Here is a 23,899-nt window from a genome sequence, read left to right as displayed (position 1 = left end):
GGGGGGGGGCACAAGAAGCTGGGAGGGGACACAGCCAGGACAGCTGACCCCAAATGACCAAAGGGATATTCCAGACCATATGACACAATGCTTAACATATAAAGCTGCGGGAAGAAGGAGAAAGGGGCAACATCTGGAGTGATGGCTTTTGTCTTCCCAAGTCACCATTAGGCGTGATGGAGCCCTGCTTTCCTGGAGATGGCTGAACACCTGCCTGCCCATGGGAAGTGCTGAATGAATGCCTTGTTTTGCTTTGCTTGCATGCGGCTTTTGCTTTACCTATTAAACTGTCTTTAGCTCAAGCCACGAGTTTTCTCACTTTTACCCTTCCGATTCTCTCCCCCATCCCACCGGGGCAGGGGGAGTGAATGAGCAGCTGTGTGGTCCTTAGTTGCCAGCTGGGGTTAAACCACAACATGCTGACACAGAGATGATGTTTTCAGAAGCTGCCCAGGACAAGCCGCTGTAACACAAATCCCCAGCTCCCCATGCAGAGGACAGAGTTTCATAAAGCAAAGGATGGACATTGGCAGAGAAATCAGTGGGGCTTGTACGACCCTACATCAAATGTGGGTCAACCATAACAATACTTCTAAAGTATCGAACGCCTCTGAAGCAATGCTAACAGAGAAACCTGCACGTCTGTTTACTCCTGAGAGCCATATACCCTTCCAGGTGATTATCAAGAGCATTTGTACAATGGCCTTTTCATGCTCTTCAGTCGACATGATCAGATATTCTTTACAGTCTATTCTATTTACATGATACACATTTGCCAAGAGTTAAATGCTTTCAATGAGAATAATCTACTACAAGCTGCTCATTTAGAATAAAGTTCTCCTTTTTCCTTTACAGTGATGCTTTCCAGTAATGAAAACAGCCAGTCCCAAAATGCCCCAGGACTTACTCTTAACTGGAATTGAAATATGGAAATCCAGGAAAAAAATGTCATTTGCACTTCTTGAGATGTACTCTTAAGCCAGAAAAAGTCAGCAGAAGAGTATCATTCCCTCAGTGCAATGCCCAGAGATCTTCAGCCTCAGGCCAGGTCTCCTGCAGCTATAAAAAAATATTGCTCTTTTCCCTCCATAAACCTACATGAATTTACACCAGCAAGATAAGCACCAACTGAACACAAGCTCTACCAGATAAAACTATTCATTTATCTACAGTTCAAATAATGTACCTAAGGTGTGTATATCTGCTTGAAGAGCATGTACTGTGCACTACTTCAAATGTTGCTATAAAACAAGGAGTTTTATGAATACCTGTTGTTCAGTTAATCATCGATTTATTTCTGAAACCTGCATACTGGAAGTCCAATCAACTTTAGGAGAAAAGGGAAGAGAGATACAATTTTATGAGAAGATAAAAAAAGAGGTTTATTGTATATTACCATTACAGTTCCTCCCTCAGATGTTTCAATGTCTAAAGAAATTTAAAGCACTCTCTGTATTTTCCTCCGTCCTCTTCAGCGATGATTGCCTTTAGATATATATACCAGTTACAGTAATATAACTGAAAATGATGACATGCCACAGGCATTTTATTATGCATTCAGTTTTTTAGGACTTAGATTATAACCGCATCGCAGAAGCCTGGTCAGTAAAGCTGAGAGAACTTCTGCAAAGATAGCAAAAGTGACAATTTCCCATTTCATATCACATTTTCAAAAGCACTGAACATACCTGCCTCTTAAACATTACAGGTCTTCTAAATTTGATACCAATAAACACATTTTTCCCTTTATACATGTCACAGAAAGAGCCAAGCAAATCCATTAAACAGACTGGTGCACCATGAACGAGGTGTTCCCTCAGACCAAATGAAATCAAAGCAGCCCAGGCACATGCTTCCCTGGCATGCTCAGTTTTGGGGTAGATAGTTCTCAATTTTAGTGTCCAGAAAGGTGCTGGGAAGAGGGGAGGAGAGGAGTGATTCTGTGTCTAAGTGTCCCTCACAAAAAATGAAAATATGGTTATTGTAAATGTTCTTAAAGACGACAACAGAGATTTTAGAAACAAGAGGCACTTTCCAGCTGAAAATGAAGCAGAATACACAGCCAGGTTCCCTGCCCTGATGTGGAAGTCTCTACCAAGAACAGCAGCTTTTGGAGGCATGGAAGACACAAATGAGACAGGCACACCTGCTCCATCTTCTGCCCCATCGATACACATTTTTGTCAAAAGCATTTCCCTCTCAAGGGAGTGGGGTCTTGCCCACACAGTTCACAGCAAGACACTCCTCACCTTCCTCCAGGGCATGCGGCTCCTGTCCCCCCCAGTCATCGCAGGGATACAACTCCACATCATTAAACCAACCACACACCAGAACAGCAGAACGTCCTCCACAAAGAGACTTCAAAATATGCTAAACCCATACCCCGCTCTGGTCCCTCACCTCACTTGGGCAAACCAAAAAACACACTTTGCTCACCAGAAATCTTCCTCCATGAGCTCCTCCTTGCACTAGGGACCACAGTCAACACTGGATGCAGCTTCAGCTGCTGTTAGGCTTACACATTAGGAAAAAAAAAAAAAAATTAATGGCAGTTTCAGCTGAGGTAACCATCCTGTTACTGTTCTCGAATGTTCTCCTTGTATCATACAAATTATAATCCCTGAACAACTGTTCGCTCCTGTAATATAATCTAAATAGACAACATAACTCTTGTAAAAAAGAGACAAAAGACATGACAAGACACTTTTGTGTATTTGACAAAAGCAGCAGATGATGTAAATGAACAGTTTTGAAAGGCTTTTAAAATGGTTCACTTGGCTGATTTCTGACTGTCAGCAAAAATTACTATTAAGGTGCCCTGCTTAAAAAGGTCTGTAGGCTGTTCCTGCAGCTCGTACAAATCTGAGTAACTGAGACCTCTGAGGCAGTGATCAAACAGGTTTGTTTTCTTATTAATTTTTAAGCCTTCTATATTTTGAAGCTTTTGCTCCATGGCCTTAGAAACACATGCAGATGCCATTGCAAGGGAACCTGCAAGGAGACATGGGTGTTCAGCAAACCCTTGGCCAAGAGGTCAAGTCCAAGTAAAGCAGATACAGACAGTAAGAGACTATACATGCTTGTTATCAAAGTAAAGCAGTGGGGAAGCGATGCCGCTGCTCTGACAGGATGCTGTGGGATGAATGTGCAGGTGAGGAGCAAGGCTGGGCAGCAAGCAGAGCCGGTGACCTATCACCATGGCACATCCACAGCTCCAATGCTGGGCAGCAGAAACACAGGAAAACTACTGGGGACTTGGTGGCTGTAATGAGCTTGGACTAGAAATGTGGTTGCAACCCTTTGACAATGTAGGTAGCAAGAGCTGTGAAGGGGGTTGGGATGGACAATGTGGCTGGTCACCCTTTTGGGTGCTCTGGCAAAATCTGCTGGTTTCCAGGTCCCACAGCCACACACTGCCCCTTGCTTGTGGCTTTGGGTAGGGCTGCAAGGAGTCCTTGGTGGGAACAAAAGGGTTTGGGGGCTGTCAGGATAGCTCGCTCAGTGCAAGAGCTGGCTGGAAGATCAGAAAACTGCATTTTTTTTCCAGCCCTGGGTTTTTCAAATTGTGTTGAATGGAAACATCTGTGCTGGCCATTAAAGCAGGCGAGAGAGGAATGCCTGGGGCAGGCAGCACCTGTTATCTCCTGTGACTCACCACCTCTGAGCACCCACTAGAGATGCCATTGGAGCAAGCACAGATAAGGAGAAAGCGAAGCTTGCCAAAATCCAAGTTCACCAGGACGGTGAGATGTTACAGGATCTGGAGCTGGCTGAGCAGAAACCAAAGCTATAGGAATGTTTTTCTTAATGTTCACAGCCAAAGCCCAGGCTCCTGATCCTGGAAAAATCCAACATGGAACATGAGAGCTTTGCAGACCCACACTGAGTTTCAAGTACAAATGGCCAAAGTTAAAATTTTGAATAGAAAACAGATGTAATTCTGTACATTTATATGGTTTTAAACCTAAAACCCCAGGAAGGAGACAGGAAACATTTTACTTCTGGATGCAAACTCTCCTTGCATTTGCTTGTAGCTCTACAGCTGCAAAGCCAACCAAATCAGACCAAGCAGAGGGGCAACAGCTGAGCCTCAGGTGTGGTTTTAGATTTACTCTCCTGGAGTTCACCGCTGCTTGGAGGGGACTGGGAAGAGTGGGATGTGTCCTGCCAGCACAGGTGACTCAAGGAAAATCACAGAGGGATGTTTCAAGGTGGGGATTTGGACCGATTCTCTCCATCCAGAGCTCCAGCGACAAAACAGGCAGGCAAAGAGGCACACGGAGTGCGTGGGGTTAACACAGACACATCTGTGCTACAGGACCCCATAAGCAAAAGGAGAATATCAACAGTTGCCTGTCTTTGGTGGGTGGCTCGACATCTCTGGATGGAAAAGACCATACAGTAAGGAGTTTTATTACCACTCACAATGTCTTTGCCAGCTAGCTCTTGTTAATGCTAGCTCTTCTTAAACATTAAAGGTTACAGCACCTCCCCACAGTCCCGGCTCATCATTTAATATCCAGTTTAGATCTGTTATTTGGAAAGCAAACAAAATGCATCCTCAGAAGCAATTATAAAAACACTGATATGCCCTTAGCACAATCAATACTCGAATGATGCCAAAGCAACAAACAAGATAAAAGAGGTACTGGAAGCTGAGCTGAACGGGTCAGCAGTGAGACTATTTATTACCCTACCCTCTCCTGGAGAGAGGTACCCACCTCCTATGGTGTGGGAGACCTGCAGGACGCGGACATGCAAAATGTTGGGCAAAGACTTGAAGCATTTAAGAGCTGGCGTATCAAGGAGTATTCTCAGTGCCTCTGCCCAGGAGAGAGGCACTTGGGAAGTGCTGTTCCACCTCCTGTCCTGGTGGCTGGCACCCCAGGGCGTGGGGCAGTGTGACAACACCGAGGACCATCTTCCGCCTGAAGTGAGCACTTTGCAGGCCAACATGGAAAATCCTTTATCTATTGCTTTGGGTGTTGCTATCGCCTTGTGTCTTGGAAAAGCAGAGCTACAGACTTAAAACTCCTATTTTACATATTAAGTTAGATATATTTAGTCCAAATGTGAATTTATATCTAATTGTCTCTCTCAGTTTAACTCTGTGGCTTTGACAGAATGAAGTACCTTCTACAAAAATAAGCTTGAGTTCTTTGTGCCTGAGGCAGATCTAGACAGTTATCTCCTCTATGGGATTACATATGAATTCTTCATTATAAGCTGCATTATTTGCGGCAGTTTCTGCAGTGCTAGGAAATTCTGATTCTCTTTTCGGTCCTAGCACTGAGCTTCAAGGCACAGATCTGATATTAAGGAAGTGCAGTCAACACAAAGCAGTATTTCTTAATAAAGTAAAAACACACAAAAAAGGGTGATCTTGGCTTGATTGATGCCACTTCATTTGCATATGCCCACTAGCAGTACTTTGGTTAATTAATACATATTTTGTGTCTCTAGATGAATACGAAATAATGGGTTTGTTATTGACATTTTAGGTATAAATTTATTCAATGAACAGGTTAGCTTACTTCCTGGTGTATTCTCCCAGTATTTTCTGTGCAAATAAGACATAATAACTCTCTAGAAGGTGGTGACACATGACAAAATCCAAGAAGGATGCACTTGTATTTTAAAGCTAGATGAGTTAATTAGCTCATAAAATGGAAGAACTGTTTGGAGGGGGCAAGGAGGGAAAGGATGAGAAACAACACCTTCTTTGAGTGAAAAATTTTGTTTTGAAAATATTAACCCTTATGGTTCAAGTTCAGTTCTAGAGGCCTCAATCCAGAAACGCACTTAAGAAGCTCTTACATTTAAGCAGGCGCAGTAGTGCCACAGAGATTACGAGGACTGCCCAGGTGGTTGAAAGTTAAGTGCTCTGCTGGATCACGGCCTGGGTAGTCAAAGATGGAATTTCATTTTATTCTCTGATCTGCCTCACCAGCTTCCTGTACCAGCTGCTTCTAACCAGTTCAGGGAGAGACAGCATGCTGAAAATATTGCTAAAATCCTGAGTGCAGAAAAAACTCTAATATATAATTTAGTTCCATGGTATCTAATACCTTAGTGGCCGAGTTTTTAGGCAAAGCCAAGGAAGTTTTGGTCAACCACCTGAACTCTTACAGAATTTGAGGAAGGGATTTGGCTGGCAGCTTAATACCAGCATGAGGAGGCCGCCGAGGAGGCAGCTCATGGTGTAGAGGTCAAGCTCCAATATTTTCCCTTGCCACAGGACTCCTGAGCAAACCCTGAAGTCAAGGAGATGAATGAAAACTGTGTTACTGGGGTTAACTACCTTTTAGGCATTATGACAGCAGTGCATCACGATTAGATCATCTATGAGGCAATAGTCCTGTTACGAATACTAAATGCACCACAGGGAAGCCAGAAAGTTCGCTGCTGTGATAGTACTCACGTTACAAGGAGCTCCGACTGCGAATGCTGTTCAAAATGAGTCCCACAGAGCACCACCTCTGCAGTCTCCATCGAGTATCACAAGGACACACTAGACTGCAGGATAAATGCACTCAGAAACATAAATCATGTCTAGTTATTTCCACTGTTATTCTCAATGATGCACAGGGCAAGTCTCAAGTGATATCACATCAAGGGACACACATTCAGCACCAGGCTCTTGCTAGTCACAAAAGGAAAGAGATTTTCCAGGATGGCTGAAAGATATAAATGATTAGTTCCCACTGAATTTTGCTGGGAATTTTCTCCTCCTTGTCCCACTGAAGCAGTCACTCAAGTCTGCTGGTACTGAAAAAGCTGTGAAAGAAGTGAGCCAACTAATTAGAGAAGACTGAAGAAGGCGATACTACTTATCACTGCCATTACTCCTGGTAGAGTCCAAAGATGCCAACACCTATTCTAAACACATGAGATGATGCAATTCCTACCCCAATCAAGCTTCACATATACAAAAGCTACCTGAATATGGTAAACCAAGCAAAGTGAGCTCAAGTACATAGGATTTATTTAGATCAAAGTAAGCCACAGGCTGGACACCACACAATCTGCCAGAGGCAGAGATCTTCCAGTGCCTTCTGCAAAGCTTCAGAGCCAGGCATGGTTGTGTACCAAGTGCTAATATCCTTATTAAGTGTTTTACATCTGCTTTGTACTCACTGCATGCTGGAGCTTGTGACAGCATAACAGTGAATCATGCCCAGTAACATCGAAAAGCAAAAGGTCAGGAGGCAGGTGACTGGCATACAAACACACTGGACAGAATTTCTTGGAGGAACGGGTGACTCTAACATGGCACAATCTATCAAACCCGGCCATATGCTGAAATAAAAGGAACTGCTATATAGCAATCCCAAAGAGTAGGACACCGGTCTCAAAAGGATTCGGATGTCCAAGGAGTCCAGGAGGAGATGCAGGGTCCTCCAGCAAAACTGGGATGCTTGAAGGGCATGTGCAGGAGGCACGGTAGAAAGGCCTGTCTTAATTTGGGAGTGAAGCTGGCCTTGCTACAAGCCTGGGACAATATTTGGTATACTTTTATTGCTACTATGATTTTCTGCTGACTCGGCAGAGCCAGGAAGGACATGCAGGGAAATGCAGTCAGTCTCTGTTTCTTGCCATCACCATCAGGCTGTCATATGCCTTTTAACTGTGTTCCTATCGGTGAGGAGTTCAGATGAAGAAGAAATATGGCTTGAACAGTTCTCAGAGCCGAGGCTGTGATTGCAGCAGGGGCTCTTGGAAAATAGTGTTTTCATTTGTAAAAATGAACAGGTTTGACCTGAAAGTCCTTGAGAGGGGATGACTGCAAAGCCTTACAGAGACACTGAACACACTAAAAGCTGGTTGGGAATTTCTAACTACAAGGGTTTTGGTTGAAAATCACTGGAGGGTAACAGCATTGATTACATTTTCACCAGGAACAATCCTCAAGCCTAGGAGAATTCTGTAGTCAATGAAGAAAGAGTCTTATCCTTAAAAAAACCCAACGCTCAGTGATTACGATACAGGACCACTCCCAGGTCTGAGGCTGCTGCCCTGCCTGAGTCACCGGAGGCCAGCAAGAGTGATAAAATCAACTTAGTGGCTCTGCATGAGGTAGGGAAGAGATCTGATGCCCACAGCCCCAACAAATGCATCACAAGTTACTCTTCTCATAAGAAAGGACACATGAAAAGACAAAAAATTAACCTTGCCTTTGCAGTCATGATGAACAGGGAGCCTTCTGAAAGCTTTATGAATATAATGGGATGAAAAAACCCTCATTCCTCATCTTATTATGAGCCTCATTTATTGGGGCGTAATTTCACGTCAAATTTTCTCTTGGCATTTCCCAAGCGTGCTCTTTGTAAGAAGATGAAGTTCAGTTTGGCTTGGAGTTGGTTTTTAGGAAGACACAAGCCTGTTTTTTGTTTTATAGGGTAATTTATATCCCAGACATTGTAGGCACATACACAGAGTAAATGTGCTGCTGCTCACCTTGTATAGTGAAGAATGAAAGGAGAAAGCAGATTTCAAAGAGTTATTGTTTCAGACACCCAGAAATACTTTAAAGGACAGTTGTCCTCCAGGGAGTGATGCTATTAAACCAGCTTTCAGGGGGCCTAACTTTGCTACATCTCAGCAATTCCTGCCTGAATTGCAGCTGCCAGGCACTCAGAGAGCTGGGACCGCTCTGGCTCATGCATCACCCCCACATTAACGAGTGCTCAGTGCTGGAAATGTGACCACGGCCCAGGCAACAGGGGACAGGGAGGGATGTCCCAGGGCTGCTTCCATTCAGCAGAGCCCAGAGGGCTAATAAGCAATCAATGTGCCTTGCAGTACAGAGGGGAACATGTCAGTTGAAATGATATGGGAATCCTTCGGCTGCTCATGCCCATCACTGCTGTTTAAGAGGACTTAAGCAATTTATTTCCCTGCAAGAACATGGAGGGTGAGAGCCACAGCATGGCTGTGCTGGCATCACCCACGCCAACTCCTTCGCCTCCCTGACACACCAGCCTACGGTGAACATCAGCACAACAAACCTCTGGTCCACACAGTTCTTAAAATGCCTGCTGATGTACCCCAAAGATGCAACCTGGATCCCATATTTTGGTGTGCTGTGACACCTCTGCCCAGCCAGCCAAGAAATATCTCCTGCTACAGGAAAGTCTCTTGAGTCTTCCCCACAACAGCAAGGGCTGGCTGGATGAGATGCATAGGGTGGCACTGCAGGTATCTCTGGGGTTGGAGAGGAAGACAAACCATTGCCTGAGCATCACAGCCAGGACTGCCAGATAATCGAAATCTGTCTTGGCAAACATCTTCACCAGAGCCCAGAATGGCGCAAATGTCAGAGCAGACCATGCACTGGCAGCAAGTGCTACGTATCTGCCGTGTTTTATCGCAACAGCCATAATACAAAACGTGGATGGTGAGGCACCCTGAACCCCTGCCCCAACCCCACAACTAGCAGGGTTCCACATAAAATATTGAGGCAACATGGCCAGGAACAGATGCACGCCTGAGCAACATGCAGGAAAGGGTGAAAATGCAGACACTCAGGGTGCCTCCTTTGCCACACCATTCTCCACAGAGAATGGAGAGCTGGAAGCCCAGGAGAAGTTAAAGGGCTTGTGGAATGGGTGTCATGCCCAAGAAACACAGTGTGTGACAGGAAAAAAAAAAAAATATCAGTCTCTCTTGGGCATACTGGAGATGTCTGATGTCCACAGCTGGGACATGGGCAGGGGTATGAGCACCAGTGCTTGAGGAGGCCCTGGAGCAACCTCACTGGACAATGTCAGTATGGTCCAAATCCTATAGCAGTGGAAATTCAAATTCAAATTTCCACAACATTCAGTGGAAAGAGCAATATGGGAACGGCATTGTTCAGTAGGAAAAGCAGAGTTAGACCAAAGATGAGCGCTGCAGAACATCCCTCAGGATTTAGGCTCCATTTTCTGAAATCCATTGGTGAAAAGCATAAATAAACCAAAATTTGCTAAGTCTCTACAAACCTGCATGGCCACTGGCCCTTGCTCTCCACAGCCCCTTTAGCTATGGAGACACTGTGGCTGCTCTCCACCACCTGGATTCCTCCGCCCCAGCCCAGGGTGACCAGGGTGGACTCCAACTATGGTCCAGCGTGTTAAACCAACGTCTGGCAGATCCCTAACCACCACTTGCCAGAGCCACCGAGCCTGTGAAAAAAATCAGTAAAAAGCTGACACCTGCCAGAGTTTCAACCAAAGGCATGGCTGCATCCTAAAATGGATTTCTTCATCCACCAGTGAATCTCAACTGCAACACATGGCCTATTGCACGGGAAAAGTTATCATGTTTCCCAGCAAAGACAATCAGGGTCTTCCCGGCATAAAAATCAACTTGTCAGTAAAAACACTAGAATCAACTGGGGTGAAAATTGTGGTCCCTTCCCCCCCTACCTGTCCCCATCTGTCAGCAGATAACAGGCAAGGATGACAAATCATTTTCTATCATGAGGAAAGAGAGACAGGAGCTCTGCGGCTGCCTGCCTGCAATTTCCTTTCCTGAGGAGGGATAGCTATAAACCGCCCAAGCACTGCAGCAGTAAGAACAGAGCTGCTCTCCGGCTCCCAGCGCAGAGGTTATAGCCTGTTTAGAAATAATCAAAATACGGCTCCATTTCCATGGAGGTGGTTGTGATGAAAAGCATTTTACCAGTTTGGAAAACTACACTGGAGCTTCTTATAAAGCATCTTCAAGCACCTACTGTAAATACTGAGCTGACAACTGAAATGCCAAACATAGGATCTGAATTCATACTTGCACTGATTCCTGCTCTTAAAATAAATGCAGGCAGTGATTGGATATTGTTCAGTGGTGGAAATATTTCTTCCAACCACACAACAATCACTCTGAAGAGCAAAATCAACTTCTCTAACAGGGATACCAGTACAAATAAACAGACTGTGGCTGTACACAAAGGTAATGTATTACTGGTGCATCACTGTTTCTAAAGCTATATTTCTAAGACCTTTTCCAAGGTCAGTCCTACTCTGCCTCTTAATTTCTTCCAAGTTAACTTGATTTTTATTTGGAAAGAGCCATAAGCCCCAATTTCTAAGTGGATTTTGGTGCCTGACTGATAATATACTTTTTAAAAGCTGGTCTTGAGTTTATATTGTTGGCAGGTTTGGGTTGTGTGGGGGTGGTGGTTTTGTTTATTTTTGGTTTTCTTTTAAAATGTTTCCTAAACTGCTGGAGTCTCTAGGGTCTTGGTAAGCCATAGGCAGGTCTGTGATAGCCTGCATCAAACCAACTGTTGCTATGGCTGCTCCAGGCTACAGGGAGGCTTTTTGTGCCTGAAGATAGAGGAGGGAGATGTGATTCATCCCCACACAGCATTGTCCTGCAGATTGGGCTGGGCCAACTGTAACTCCTATGTCTGTTAAATAAAACTTCCCCAGGCTTTAGTGGTTCTCCCATTGCTTTTGCCACAGTTTAGCCCCCAACTTTTCAAACTGGTTCTTGCTCTAACTCCAGAATTTCTTTCCCTGATAGATGAGCCCAGAGTTTCACCCCCTTCCCCTCCTGCCAACAGCCCCACTCGAGCACCTCCCATCACTGGCACTGACTTCTGCATCATCTGCATCTGACCAACGTTGTGAAGATTGCAGTTCCTCAGTATAAATTCTCAGAAATGTCAGAAGAGTGGATGTTTGAACAGTATGTACTCCCCAGATAACCAACTGGTATCTGGTAATTCTACACCAAAGCCTTCACGCAGTCAAAGGCGCGTTCTGTCCTTCCTTGCAACCAGATGCGCCAACACTTCCCTGCAACCAACCACAAAATAAAGCTTGGGAGGCATCACGCAGCAAACCCTATCTGTGCTCCTCAAAGTCCTTCCCTCAGAAGTTCAGGCACATTTGTTCCCACACCTCCCAAAAAAGCCCTTTGCTGCCGCATGTGTAATTTCATGACTAATTCAGTCTCAGCAAAGCTAGGTGCAGATGGGGAAAAAAACCCCTCCACATCATGAGAAACTTGATTCAGCCCTAACTACTGTGTCTCAGTGAACCCTCACAAGCCTAATAAAGCCTTATGAATAAATTACATGCTTTTCAGCTTCCTAATTTTCAAAGTGATAAAAAAACGTAACAACGCATCATCGCAGATCTCCTGGATCTCACCACGCGCCACATCCTGCAAGCCTCGGCGCGCGCATTGCAGAGAGGCTGGTGAAGCCAGCAGATGTGACAGTCGCTGGAGGAATGCTGGAATTCACGCCCAGGCACTGATGGACAGGGTGGTTAAAAAGGGATTTCAGGTACTGCCTACTGTCAGCTATCTCTGCCTGCACTCAGGCTTTAATGTATTAATCAGAAGAACTGAGAGAGAGACATTTGAAGATGATCAAACAAAAAGCCCCGGCAAAACAACATTTCGAATGACAGCAGTAGCACACATCACAGAGTCAAAACGTGACACCTGATATTAGATGTCTGTGCGTTTGCTTGACACTATAAAAATAAATTCCACCCTAACCAGGGATATTTTTATTTTGATGACAGGCACTAACTATTTGGATATTAGGTTCAGGCAAGTAGAAACCTAGCCAAGTATCCGTCCAGCAATGGTATTTATGTGCTTCCCATTACACTCACACCTATTGCTCTCCATTTTAGAGACATGCACAATGTCATATAAAGACACAGGGTATCCACATCAGAGTCTGTGTTCCCAGCTGGGCTGGGAAATCAAGCCTATGCTAGTGTATTTTTGCTACAAAAAGATAGGAAAAAAAAAAAAAAGAAAACATCTTTCTCATGACTCATAGCCTTGCCCTGACATCCTTCCTCTGCTCCCACCCAGTACCCCATGGGGGGATTTTCTGCCTCCCATAGGGCTGGATACAGGCTGCCTGTCCTTCACCTCAGACCCAACAAAGCCACGGATGCCAAAAGAACTGCTTGCTCTAAATGCCTTCACTGTTTTCTTCTTAACAAAAAGATACAGCCATAAATTTATGGAAAAATGCATGCAGGAAGTGGAGGATTTGATTTCCTGAATGCAAAAATAGTCAATCTCCCTTGTAGAATTTAAATATACCTATTTGATGGCTTTCCTTTTTTTTTGCCTGACCCTCTCAGCATTTCAGCATATGAATAATCGTACTCATATAAACAAAATGGGCTCCTTCATGGATGAAATGCACACAAGAGATTTGTACCATTAAAATGCTATTTAATCTATTTTAAGGGTTTCTGAAAGACTGAAGGGTACACAGGCATGGTACCCTCTGGGAGAGGATCAATGTCACTGCCAGTGCAATGAGGTTACTTTTGTGCCTAAGCAGCTGCAGGATGAGAGTCTGATTTTTAAAGAAATCACCACTAGCAACAATATGCTCAGTGCTCTCGTTGTACCCATTTGATTTTCAAAGCTCCATATTCCCAGCCCTTACAGCTATGCACATGGATGCAACTCTGCCTGCTCCATGCACGCAACTGCTGGCTTGGCTGCACCAGAAATCTGGCCTGTTGAATCTATATGACAAATTTGGGGAAAAAAAATTGGGACATTAAGAGGCCATGCTGTGCTTTTCCTCTGGGAAGAGTTTAAAAAGATCCAACCCAAACTTCAGACAATTTAACATACACAGTAAAAAGTAGCTTGAGTCAGTCATTAAACCTCAAAGGGATCTCTGAATTGTGCTTTTCTTAATGAATTCAATAATCGATTCTTACTACACAAATAAGGTGTGGGATGGATCAGCTAATAAGCATTCTCAGTTAATTGCTTTCTTCAAGTGACAATTTGTACAAATGATACCATCAAAGTAGTAATAATATCCTTATTGATTAAATTAATCTCTAAAAGACAACTCAAGTAAGTTTAATTAGCAACGCATGACAGAAGCACAAAATACTCTGAAAACAACCTTGTAACCCATCCCAGACTTTGAAATCATGGCAACAGTCATGCAATAGACTTTTGCATCTTTATTCAAATAGACACGCGCAATTTTATGGAGCATCTTTAGTGAATGTCTGTGACTAACCATGAAAACCCCTGAAACCTTCCCTGCAGAGAAAAAGCGAGACGCAGCAAAAGCGGTCTTCCCACTTAGTCACACAGTCACTAAAAGCCAGGTCCACAAACAGTTTTAAAATATTTTAAATATTTTAAAAATTTTCAGCAGAAGGAGCAGAGACGGTCAGAGAAGCCTCTATGCCAAAATTCACGTGTGGAGCTGGTGGGGACCCAGACCAATGTCAACAGTTTCAAGCTGCGGAAATTGGACACCAGGTTTATAAAATCAGAGCAGAAACTTGCTCACTACAGCAAAGGGTTAAAAGAGTTGGCTCAAAGCTTGTTCAGCGAGAGCAAGTTATTCTTTCTGGGACCAACAGCAGGAGCTGGGCCTGGGGAACGGGCCAGGCTATGGTCCACAGCACCTGCACGCTCCCCTGGACGGGCAGTGGGAGCTTGGAGTGAGATTTGCTCTCCCTATTCCTACAGCAAGACCAAGACCAGGTACGAGATGTCTCTACATGCCCCGGCTCCAGCAGCTTCACCCGTGTCACCTGGTCACCAGCCGGTCGCGAGGATGGTATTTCCATAAACAGTCTGCTGGGCGCAGTTTTTAACACAGGAACAGATCAATGTTTGGTCCTTCTGGCTGTCAACACAGTAAGAAAGACCTAGTGCTATTATAATTTGATTGCAAGGCACACTTTGGGCAGGGGAGGAGAAAAAAAAGCGTGGTGAAAACCTCTCAGTTGAAATATTAGCCTAAACTGCCTTGCTTAGCAAACACTTCTCCGCTCTCTGCCAAGAAAAGGGGAATTAGACTCAATTCTGCCTCGGGAAGTGAAGTAGTGGACATCAGGGACAAGAGGAGTGAATAAGCACAACCTTCCAGAGACACTCCAGCATGATAAAAGAAAATACAATAATATAGAGAACAGCATGTTCCCCTTGTCAGGGCCAAAGCTACCCCCGCAAGCAGAACAGAAATTTGCCTGGGGCAGCAACATGCTTAATGGCTTTATTATTATTATCTGAGCAATCCGGGGATGCTTCCCAGCACGTACAGGAGAGCAGCGAGACCGGAGCCACTTCTGTGAATGTGAGTAACAGTTCTTTTAAGTGGCTCACGCAGGAACTTTCTCATTTAGCTAAACTGAATTCAGCAACTGAAAGAAACATATGGCCTGTGTATTTCACCACACATAGATACAGTACAGCTTATTTTAGAGTATTTGAAGCATATTAATAAAACAAGACTCTTGTACAATACATAGCCTTGGCCCATCTAGGTTAGGATGGCCCAACCCTCTCAATTACTTATTTCATTTTGTTATTCAGATTACTTGCATTTAATTTTACCACAACATAGCTTGTGCTTTTGCATGGAACATTGTAATTTTTCCATGTCCTTCTCGAAGCCCCAGTGAGTCTATTATCTCATTTTTGTTCTTTGAGCATTTTTGGTAATACAAGAATATAAAGTTTAAAAAATGCCACAGGATTCTCAGGAAGATGATGGAATTTGCGCCAGTATCAAAAGGAAAAGAAGTACTTTCTGTACTTATTTTCATCCAAGAGTCACTGAAACAAACAAGGAACCACCCAATCACTTTTCCAACTACAACCAGCCACTTATCAGGCAAAGCAGCAAAACACTCACAAAAAGCTTAATAATTTTCTGTTCGAGTTGATCCCATTTTATTAACAAAGAGTCCTACATTACCGGCAATGTGATATGGCTGCTGCAGACCCCAGCCATGGCAGATTGCAAGCATGTGAGGAAGGGCTGGCAACCCTTGTACATCAGGACTATTAGAAACAGATATATCCATCTGAGACCTGACATCTGCTTGAATCCATAACAACTCTGTTTCCTTACACATCCAGTGACTAGCCTTAGATAAACTATTTATAACACACCATCTCCAGGACCGCTCTCCGTGTCCTCTCAGCTACCTGACCTGCATACACAACAGCCAACGTACGGGACTGATGTCCCATGAGCTCTTTGCTGCTAAATAAGACACTTGCACAGAGACGGATTTTTGGAGCTCAAGAATCTTCGAAAATCTAGTTTCGACATAGTCTTACAAAGTAGATTTCCTAAGTATTTTGGCTCTCAAAACCACCAATATTTTTAAAACCTTGACCAGAACACACAGCATATGAGTGTGCAAACAACGAGGAAACATATGGGTTAGAAATGCAAGCTTGGGAAAGTCACTTGGGGAAGAGAGGGATTCTTTTCTTCCAAAAGTATACTTATTAGATAGCCTTTCTAAAAAGTTCAGCATGTGAAAAAGAAGAGGACATACATATGCTCAATACTTGTCCCTGAGACATCCATCCTGTTTTTCCAGCTAAGAAGCCATGAAATCCCCCCAAAACCTAGCAGATGGATTGAATTACTAATTGTGAGACGACTAGTTCCACAATGATATTATTAAAAAATCCCACAAACAAACAAACAAGGATAGCCACAAGAGAAGACTGGTTTAGAGCGGGATCTCTCTAGACCCAAGAAGTGAGCTGCATGATGATTTGCAATAATTACTTCATATGGAGAACAGCTATGTGGCATATCTAAAACCTTTAATTTCTATTCTCTTGTTTAAGTGAGATTATTGCTCCCCGTAGCCAACAACAATAGATTTCTTAAGTTTCTTCTGACTTGCCAGCAAAGCAAATATCCTCTGGTAAATATATGAACCGAACAATGATTTTTCATTTTTACAACAGCACAGTCAATTCAATTTTCCAGTTATAAGTCTCAAGCCTCTCCATATCAGCTTGTTAACGTACAAGTGCTGTACTCTAAAACATGCCTAGAAGAATCACCATAGACTTTGCCATCCCAAGTTGCTTCTGAACATTGAATTCATTGCTTATGAATCACTTCATTGTATGTAAACACTTGAATCACTAAACAACATCTAATATTGTACATAGTAATCAAGTGACATCACAGTGGATTCTGTAACAACGAAAGTCTGCATAGATGCACTGAGGCAGCTCTAAAAGCATGACTAAGAGTGTTTCACTTTTAAAAGCAGGTTTTGTCTGTTTGTGAACATATTTTATTTGCAGATGCTAAATGCCTGTCAAATATTTTCAGGCTCTGTGTCTTCTTGAGATACTCACAAGAGTCCCACCAGCCCCTCTAAGACTGTTCACGTGACAAAAACAGCACTATATTTTTCCTGGTGTTTAAGATACCTACAACTTATAGCAATGGTGTGACAATGTCACCAGGGCCTGTTTAAGTTGGCATACCATCTCATCTCAGTAGCTTTTTGCATCAGGTAAGACAGAGAAGAATCCAAGAAAAAAAGCTACACTCACCCTAAAAGCAAGTCATTTTCCCCCCTTAGACTTAAATTTAAATGCTATAAAACACATCAATGCTCAGTTCCCCTGAAGCATTCTAATAACTGTTTATGCTAACTTGTTAAAGTGTTGCTTTAGGTTCCTTCAATACTCTTGGGTGCAATTTTTCTTGCAAATGTGTCACAAACCTTGATGCCGAGCTCTATGTTCTCCCCTCCATACACATCCATCCCAGGATCAAGGAGCCCAATCTCTCCAAAGAATTTTCTGTGCACAACGAATGAGCAACCGATCATCGCTGGCGTCCTGTATGAAGACAAAACCAACAGAAATGCACAATTATTGACATGTTCCAATTTTTAATTTCTACAAAGCTCCTGTTGGCTTCAGATGCTTCCTGCCACCGGTTATCCCAGAGATTTTGTGGCAATGAGTGAGCTCTGTGCCTTTGAAGACATTCTTTTACCACTGCGATGAAATTGTCCACAATTCAAGTTCATTTCACTGTGTAGAGACTGCTGTAGAGACTGCTGTAGACTGTAGACACTGTAGAAAGAGTTGTCCCAGGATTAAATTACTGAAAAACTTTCCGGTCTTGGCTCTGTCACAAACACCTTGGTGTGTCTATGGGCAAGGCCGTAACTTCTTTGGGTTTCCATTCCTTGTAAGTGAAAGAAATGTAATAATGGCATTTCCTCTCTTATTTTCTTCAAGCATGTCTAGTAACAGAGTAGACTTCAGGACAGACACTAGTTTTTAAGGTATCCTGTGAAACAGGGTTTCCAATTGGGTTCTTTATATCACAAAGGAGTCATCACCAACCAGCGACAAAAAGATAAATTGCAAATTTGCAGAAGCAAATCCTTTAAAAACTCAAGACAACTGTTTGCAGAAACAACTGCTGTGGCATTTGCCCAGTTCCACCAATACTGACAGGGCTCTAGGTTAGAGATCAAGTTGTCATGTTTCTCCTGCAAAACCTCGTGCCCTCCAGCTAACAGCGCTGCTCGGCTCCACCTCTGCGAGAGCAGCCAAGCACAGTGTCCAGTCAGAGAAAATAATAAGAGAAAAACGAGAGTAGTACTAATGATACTGACATCAACAGAATAGCAGAAAGATTGAGGAAAAACTCGGTGTCAGGGGTTAATTTATAAAAACTATGCAATTTTATGAACATAATACATGATTGTGTTTACTAACGACCCTGGCTGCCATGCACACATGCACTGTCCCTCCCTCATTACCTTCTACCAGGTCTCCATCTGACACAGCTTCCCTAAGATGAGGATGCTGCTCTGATTCACACAAGCTGAGATCACGTTTGGGGGTATTTTTTGAGTGGTTAAACACTTGTGACCTTCTCCATAAAATTACACTTTGCCACAGAGCACAGCACTGAACAAAACCGTATCATTATGCTCTTGCTGCTTGGGGATACACTAATCTGTTGCAGTTATGGTAAGTGGAAAGTTTACCCCCTGGGATATTTTCTGTACTAAAATAGAACTGTAAAAACCATTCTCCCCTTTAGCTTGCTTTCATTTGAATCCATGCTGCAAAGACAAAAAAACATGGATCCACTTAGAGGGATCAGCATGGAGGAGACAACGAATTTTACCACTCAGCCATGCCAAGGTACTGCCAGAGTCTGCTCTTATGGGGAGCTACAGAACCCCTCCACCCACCCTGAGGTCAAAGCTTCAAGCAGGGGAAAGGTCCACCATGCAGAATGGGATGGTGATCACCTCTGCAGCTCCTTGCCTGGACCTAGGAGACACTTGCCTTGTGCCGCCTGGGGAAGACTTGCAGGGTCTAATACCAATGGTAGCCTGGAAATCTCACACCACTTAGAAATGCACCTTCTCCAGAGTGAACCTGGTCTTGAGGTAGAAACAGGGCAACGGGGTCATGTGTTTTAACGGCAGCCCCAAAGTCCTGGCTCAAAGCACATTTCACGGCTTGTCCATGCTGTGGAGCACGTTCAAGGCTGAACTAAGCAGTTATGGCTCGCAGAGGAGGAAAGCACCCTCGAATATACCCAGACACAGCTTACAGATAGCAAGGATCAGGCCCACGCTCAACCTCCCCATCCACACCATGCAAAATGTCCATATCTGCCAGAGGAGCATCTGGGGTCCCCAATGCACCCCAGGCAGCCGCAGGGCCCAATAAGCCCCAAGGGACCTGCAGCTTGGCTCTGCCAGCAGCTGGCTGAATTAATCTTTGAGAAACCCTTGAGCTCCTTGGATGAAGAGTTCTAGCCACTTAAGTATTATTATTTATAGACATTTTAACACTTTTAATAGACTAGTAGAACAGCTGAATGCTGCTGCCATATTAAATTAGTTACAACTGGAATCCATCGGGGGTTTTTCAATAGATTTCTTCCCCGACAGCAAGCTCGGCCTTCCTTCCAATAAGCAGTATAATGTTTCATGGTTTGCTGCCACTCTAGTACTTAAGATTTCAATTCTATTGCTTTATTTGTAGCAAGTTAACTGCCATTAGCAGAAACAATTCTTTCTGAAATGATAACCACTTTACAGATGCCAAATCTAATAGCTCCATTATCCTAGATTAACTCCTGGAATTAAATAGAAGGGTAAGTTGCTCTGGTTTTACATGGAACATGAACAACCCAGTTCATCTCCTCCACTGGGAATAGGTGTGGGGGAGCACAGGAACCTCTGACCTCCCCAGTTAAAACCTGTTAGGTCTGTTAAAGGCACTCAGAGAAGAGTTAAAGCCAGAAAAAAATCCAGATGAATGTTTCAGACAAATGAAACTGCATTTCTGACCCAATATGTGGATCACTGGGAACTCACCACCAGATCAACAAGGTTTTCTGAACTGGAAGCTGCTCAACAGCCATGCACAGGAGCTGTAGCCCAAAAAAGCATTTGCATCATTATTTTGCAACATTACTTCAATTTATAGACCACAGAGTCACCAATCCTTTCCAAAATGCTCTTAGAAACAGTCTGATTGGGATTTTGTAACTTCACCTTCAAATTTTCTTCTTCTTCATTTTGCTTTACATTCTGTTTTCAACACACAATACCGTGAAGCATGCAAAGCAGCGCTCCCGAGCGGATCTGGGGTCCCTCAAGCAATACAAATTAAGTGCTACATTCTTCTTTGTAACAATGCCTCCATATTAAATAAATGAGGAATCAAGTGGCGCTCAACAATTTAAATAAAAACACCATTTGATTTTGTAGTAAATCCTTCAAAAAGGTGGACGTTTACAATAATAGATAGCCCATCCACAATGAAATAATGGCCTGCAGACAAAGAGCTGATAAAGCCTCTTGTTCCTCTGCCCCTTAATTAAAAGCATTAACACAGTTTGTTTTTAAAAATCACACAGCTCAGCTAAATGCATTTTTATTTGTCCCAAAAGCTATTCTTTCTTTAATGAGAAAGGAAAAGCAGAATTTGGCAAGAAAGGATGAACAGAGATGTTCAGTGGAATTATTGGTTGCGTATCCAGAAATCCACAGCATTAGTTCCTTGCCATTATTCTGGCTGCTTCCTCTCTACAGTAAGTGACGAAAGGTCAAGAAGAGCAGCTTTTATGAAATATCCTCAGCATGAATCTCTAAATAAAGATGAAGATGATACAGGGGAAAACGTTTATCCTAGTCTATTAAGTTACTTTAATGGTCTTCCTTTCTTTAGTGCACAGTTATCATCTAATGATTAAAAAGTCTCAAGTAGATTGCTTCTTCAATTCAAGGAAATTAAATTTTCCTACACAATTGGATTTTGCTTCCAATTTTATACTAAAGTGCAAGTTATAAAATATGTAGAAAAAAGATATTAAAAAAATAATTAGCAGTCATACCACTGAGTGCAAGAAGGCTGAGAATATACTTTAAGAACTGCTGGGGTGTCCAGTTTCCATTAAACTGCTGTTGTTTTTAATGAACTTCAATCACGGAGTTGCTCACCTTCAACTACACAATCCCACTGCTTTAGGAGACACGGCACTGCATTTAGCAAATTTAGGATGGTCCTCTACCTGCCCAGAAAGGCCTTATTTGTCCCTCTCCCAAACTTGCCATTCCTAATTTAACATACCAAATTCAAACATCTAATTTTCCATTTTGAGATTTCAGTCTTGTCCAAAACACGCACAATTTCCCACTCGTGCTGCCTCTCTGCACCTCTGCGTTTCAGCTGGGGGTCACTGGTGGCAGCCAGCATCTCAGCAGGAAACACTGGGAAACTCTGAGCTCCACGACTTAAATTTAACGAACTCTTAATATGTAGAAAATTATAGGTAAATTATCAAATTCAGTCAAATTAAGCCTGTGGCTTTAAATAGTGGCCTATCAATTACTTCCCTGATGATAGCAGAGTAAGGAAGAATACCATCTTTATCTTTATGTGACACTCTACGATAAAACACTTGATTTTCATTTGGCCATAGACAAAATTAAGGACCTGATATGCAAACAGAAACAACTGTCAGTGCTGTCACCTCTGTGCTTCTGCGTTTGTGGCACAGTGAACGTATTGCAGAATAAATAAAGACCGGGATGAGAAACACAGGTTTATAGCAAGAGAATAAGCACGTGGAAATTAAATACAAGCATGTGGCATGATGGATTGACCCCCCTGGTCATAAGACAGGGTTAATCAGACCCTGCCCACAGGCAGCAGCCCTCCATGGGGCAGAGACCATGCAAAACCCTTTGCTTCACTGGCAACAAGCTGTGTCCCGGGGGCTCAGGGACGGCTTGGCCTCGCAAGGGGACCCCAGATATGAGCCCTCCCACTCTGGCTGCCTTTCTGGCCGGTCCAGCCCCCTGCAGAACACAGACTGGGCCCAGTCTGACCACAGCAGGATGGCTCTGGGGTCGCAGAGGGGCAGCGTCTCTGCTGAGTGCTCCAAGGGCTACCCCGGGGCTGCTGCCGTCCCCAGGCGATGTGCTCTTCTCACAGGGATCTGCAGTCAGTCTTACTGCAAAGCCACAGAGAACACCTCTGGTCCCTCAGGTTCTGGGGGGCAGAGAAATGGAAGAGGAGAGGAACCGAATGAATCAAAAATTAATTGGAAAACAACAAGCCCGTTTCTCAGTTGCACTTGGCTTAGCGACCATCCGCATCCTTGGGAACTGCCCTGCAGAGCCTGACCTGGCTCTTGGGGCCTGTGGAGTGACGAGACTGTGACAGGAGAGGTTCAGGCAGAGCCCGGAGCTGGAAGCGACCCCGTTCTTCTCTGAAATGAGATTACGCCAAGACAAAACAACTCCCTCTACAAGGAAACGGCAGGGCCAGGCAGAGCGAACCAGAGGCCCAAAGACAAACCTGGCCTTGCCCAGCCTGCCTGTCATCTTCGGCAGCTCTACCCCACCACCACACTTTGTTCTCCTCCCCCTGTCCTCAGAGAGGGTTCGGCCACATCCAGGAGGCACCAGCGAGGAAGAGGATGAGGACAGGGCAGCACCCTCCTGCCCACAAGCTCCGCAACTGCAATGACAATCGCATGGTGCCCCTGTCTCACCCCTTAGCCCTGGCCCAGCTTCCCCAAAAGCAAACATGCAAGGCAGACACAGCCTGGGTGTCTGCAACGGTATTTCCTTTGAAAGTGAACTTCAGATCATTAATTTAAGAACTTTGCAGTAATGGAAGAGTGTGTGAGCACTAGAGCAGCTGCAGGAGGCAGCTAACAGCAGTGCACAAGCGCGAGGGCAAGACACGGATCACAAAAGCCCAAAAGCTAATGTCACGCATGTAGTGCATCTCCAAAGGAGAAATATATATTGCTTCTGCCTCCTACAGCGGGGCATCTACATGCAGATGCGGAGTCAGGCAGGAGCCACGCTCTCAGCTTCCCTTCACTGCCTGCGTAATGGCTTGGGCAGATAAAAGCGGGATGTCTTTCACAAGAATGTAATAAAATTTCTGCGAAGGAATGGCATTTTAGCCCACAGCAGCGTACCTTGCTTAATATTATCCCCAGGATGGCATCTGCAATAGTTGTTTCTTGAATAATTCTAGCTTTCCTGCCCCAGTGACCTTGGTTAATTGTCTGTTTCAAATGGGTTTATTTTCCCGCTGTCGCTAAGTACTACAGAATCTGTGAAACAAATTAAAAATAAAAGATACCACATAAAAGAGATGCTAGATTGAATGCCTTTTCTGAATTTACTGGAGATTAATACGACTTAAACTTTTAATGGCAAAGAAGCTGTGAAAACTATGTATTTTTTAAAATACCTATTATGTCTACCCATGTCTGTGACCTTGCTCAAGATAGATCTGACTTTGTCACTGTTGTATGCCTGCTCCGATTTCCATGTGAAGAAGCGGCTCGCTCTGGGACCTCAGGCAAAGCATTTAACTTCTTTGTACCTCTGTTTCCTCATCTGTCAGATGAGTATAATACCTAGATGCTCTTGAGAAAAAGCATTTATAAATCAGTTTAGTGACTTCCACACTGGAGTTGCTGAATTAACTACCAATATTGCTTTGTATGCCAGACCCCCCGCCCCCCAATTTAAGTCATCTATGGTGAGAAAAGCACTGGTAGTTAATAAACTTGTAAGTGAGGAATCGCACACACAATTTGCTGTTTCTA

At 43.8% G+C, this 23,899-nt stretch overlaps 1 protein-coding gene across 2 annotated transcripts in view; it reads right to left on the bottom strand.

Annotated features, from left to right (window-relative positions):
• Positions 1 to 23,899, bottom strand: part of WBSCR17 (Williams-Beuren syndrome chromosome region 17) — a 213,273-nt gene that overhangs the window by 57,239 nt on the left and 132,135 nt on the right. Inside the window, exon 6 of one of the 2 annotated variants that reach the window (XM_010585914.1) lies at positions 17,499 to 17,616. The exons of the other annotated variant lie outside the window; for it this stretch is intronic. Coding sequence (XP_010584216.1) covers positions 17,499 to 17,616 — 118 coding nt within the window. The remainder of the gene's footprint in view (positions 1 to 17,498; positions 17,617 to 23,899) is intronic. 2 annotated transcript variants of the gene reach the window in all.

This window comes from Haliaeetus leucocephalus, unplaced genomic scaffold, assembly GCF_000737465.1.
Source record: "Haliaeetus leucocephalus isolate CR32 unplaced genomic scaffold, Haliaeetus_leucocephalus-4.0 Scaffold136, whole genome shotgun sequence".
Classification (NCBI taxonomy): domain Eukaryota; kingdom Metazoa; phylum Chordata; class Aves; order Accipitriformes; family Accipitridae; genus Haliaeetus; species Haliaeetus leucocephalus.
This window is presented reverse-complemented; position numbering and strand designations above follow the sequence as displayed.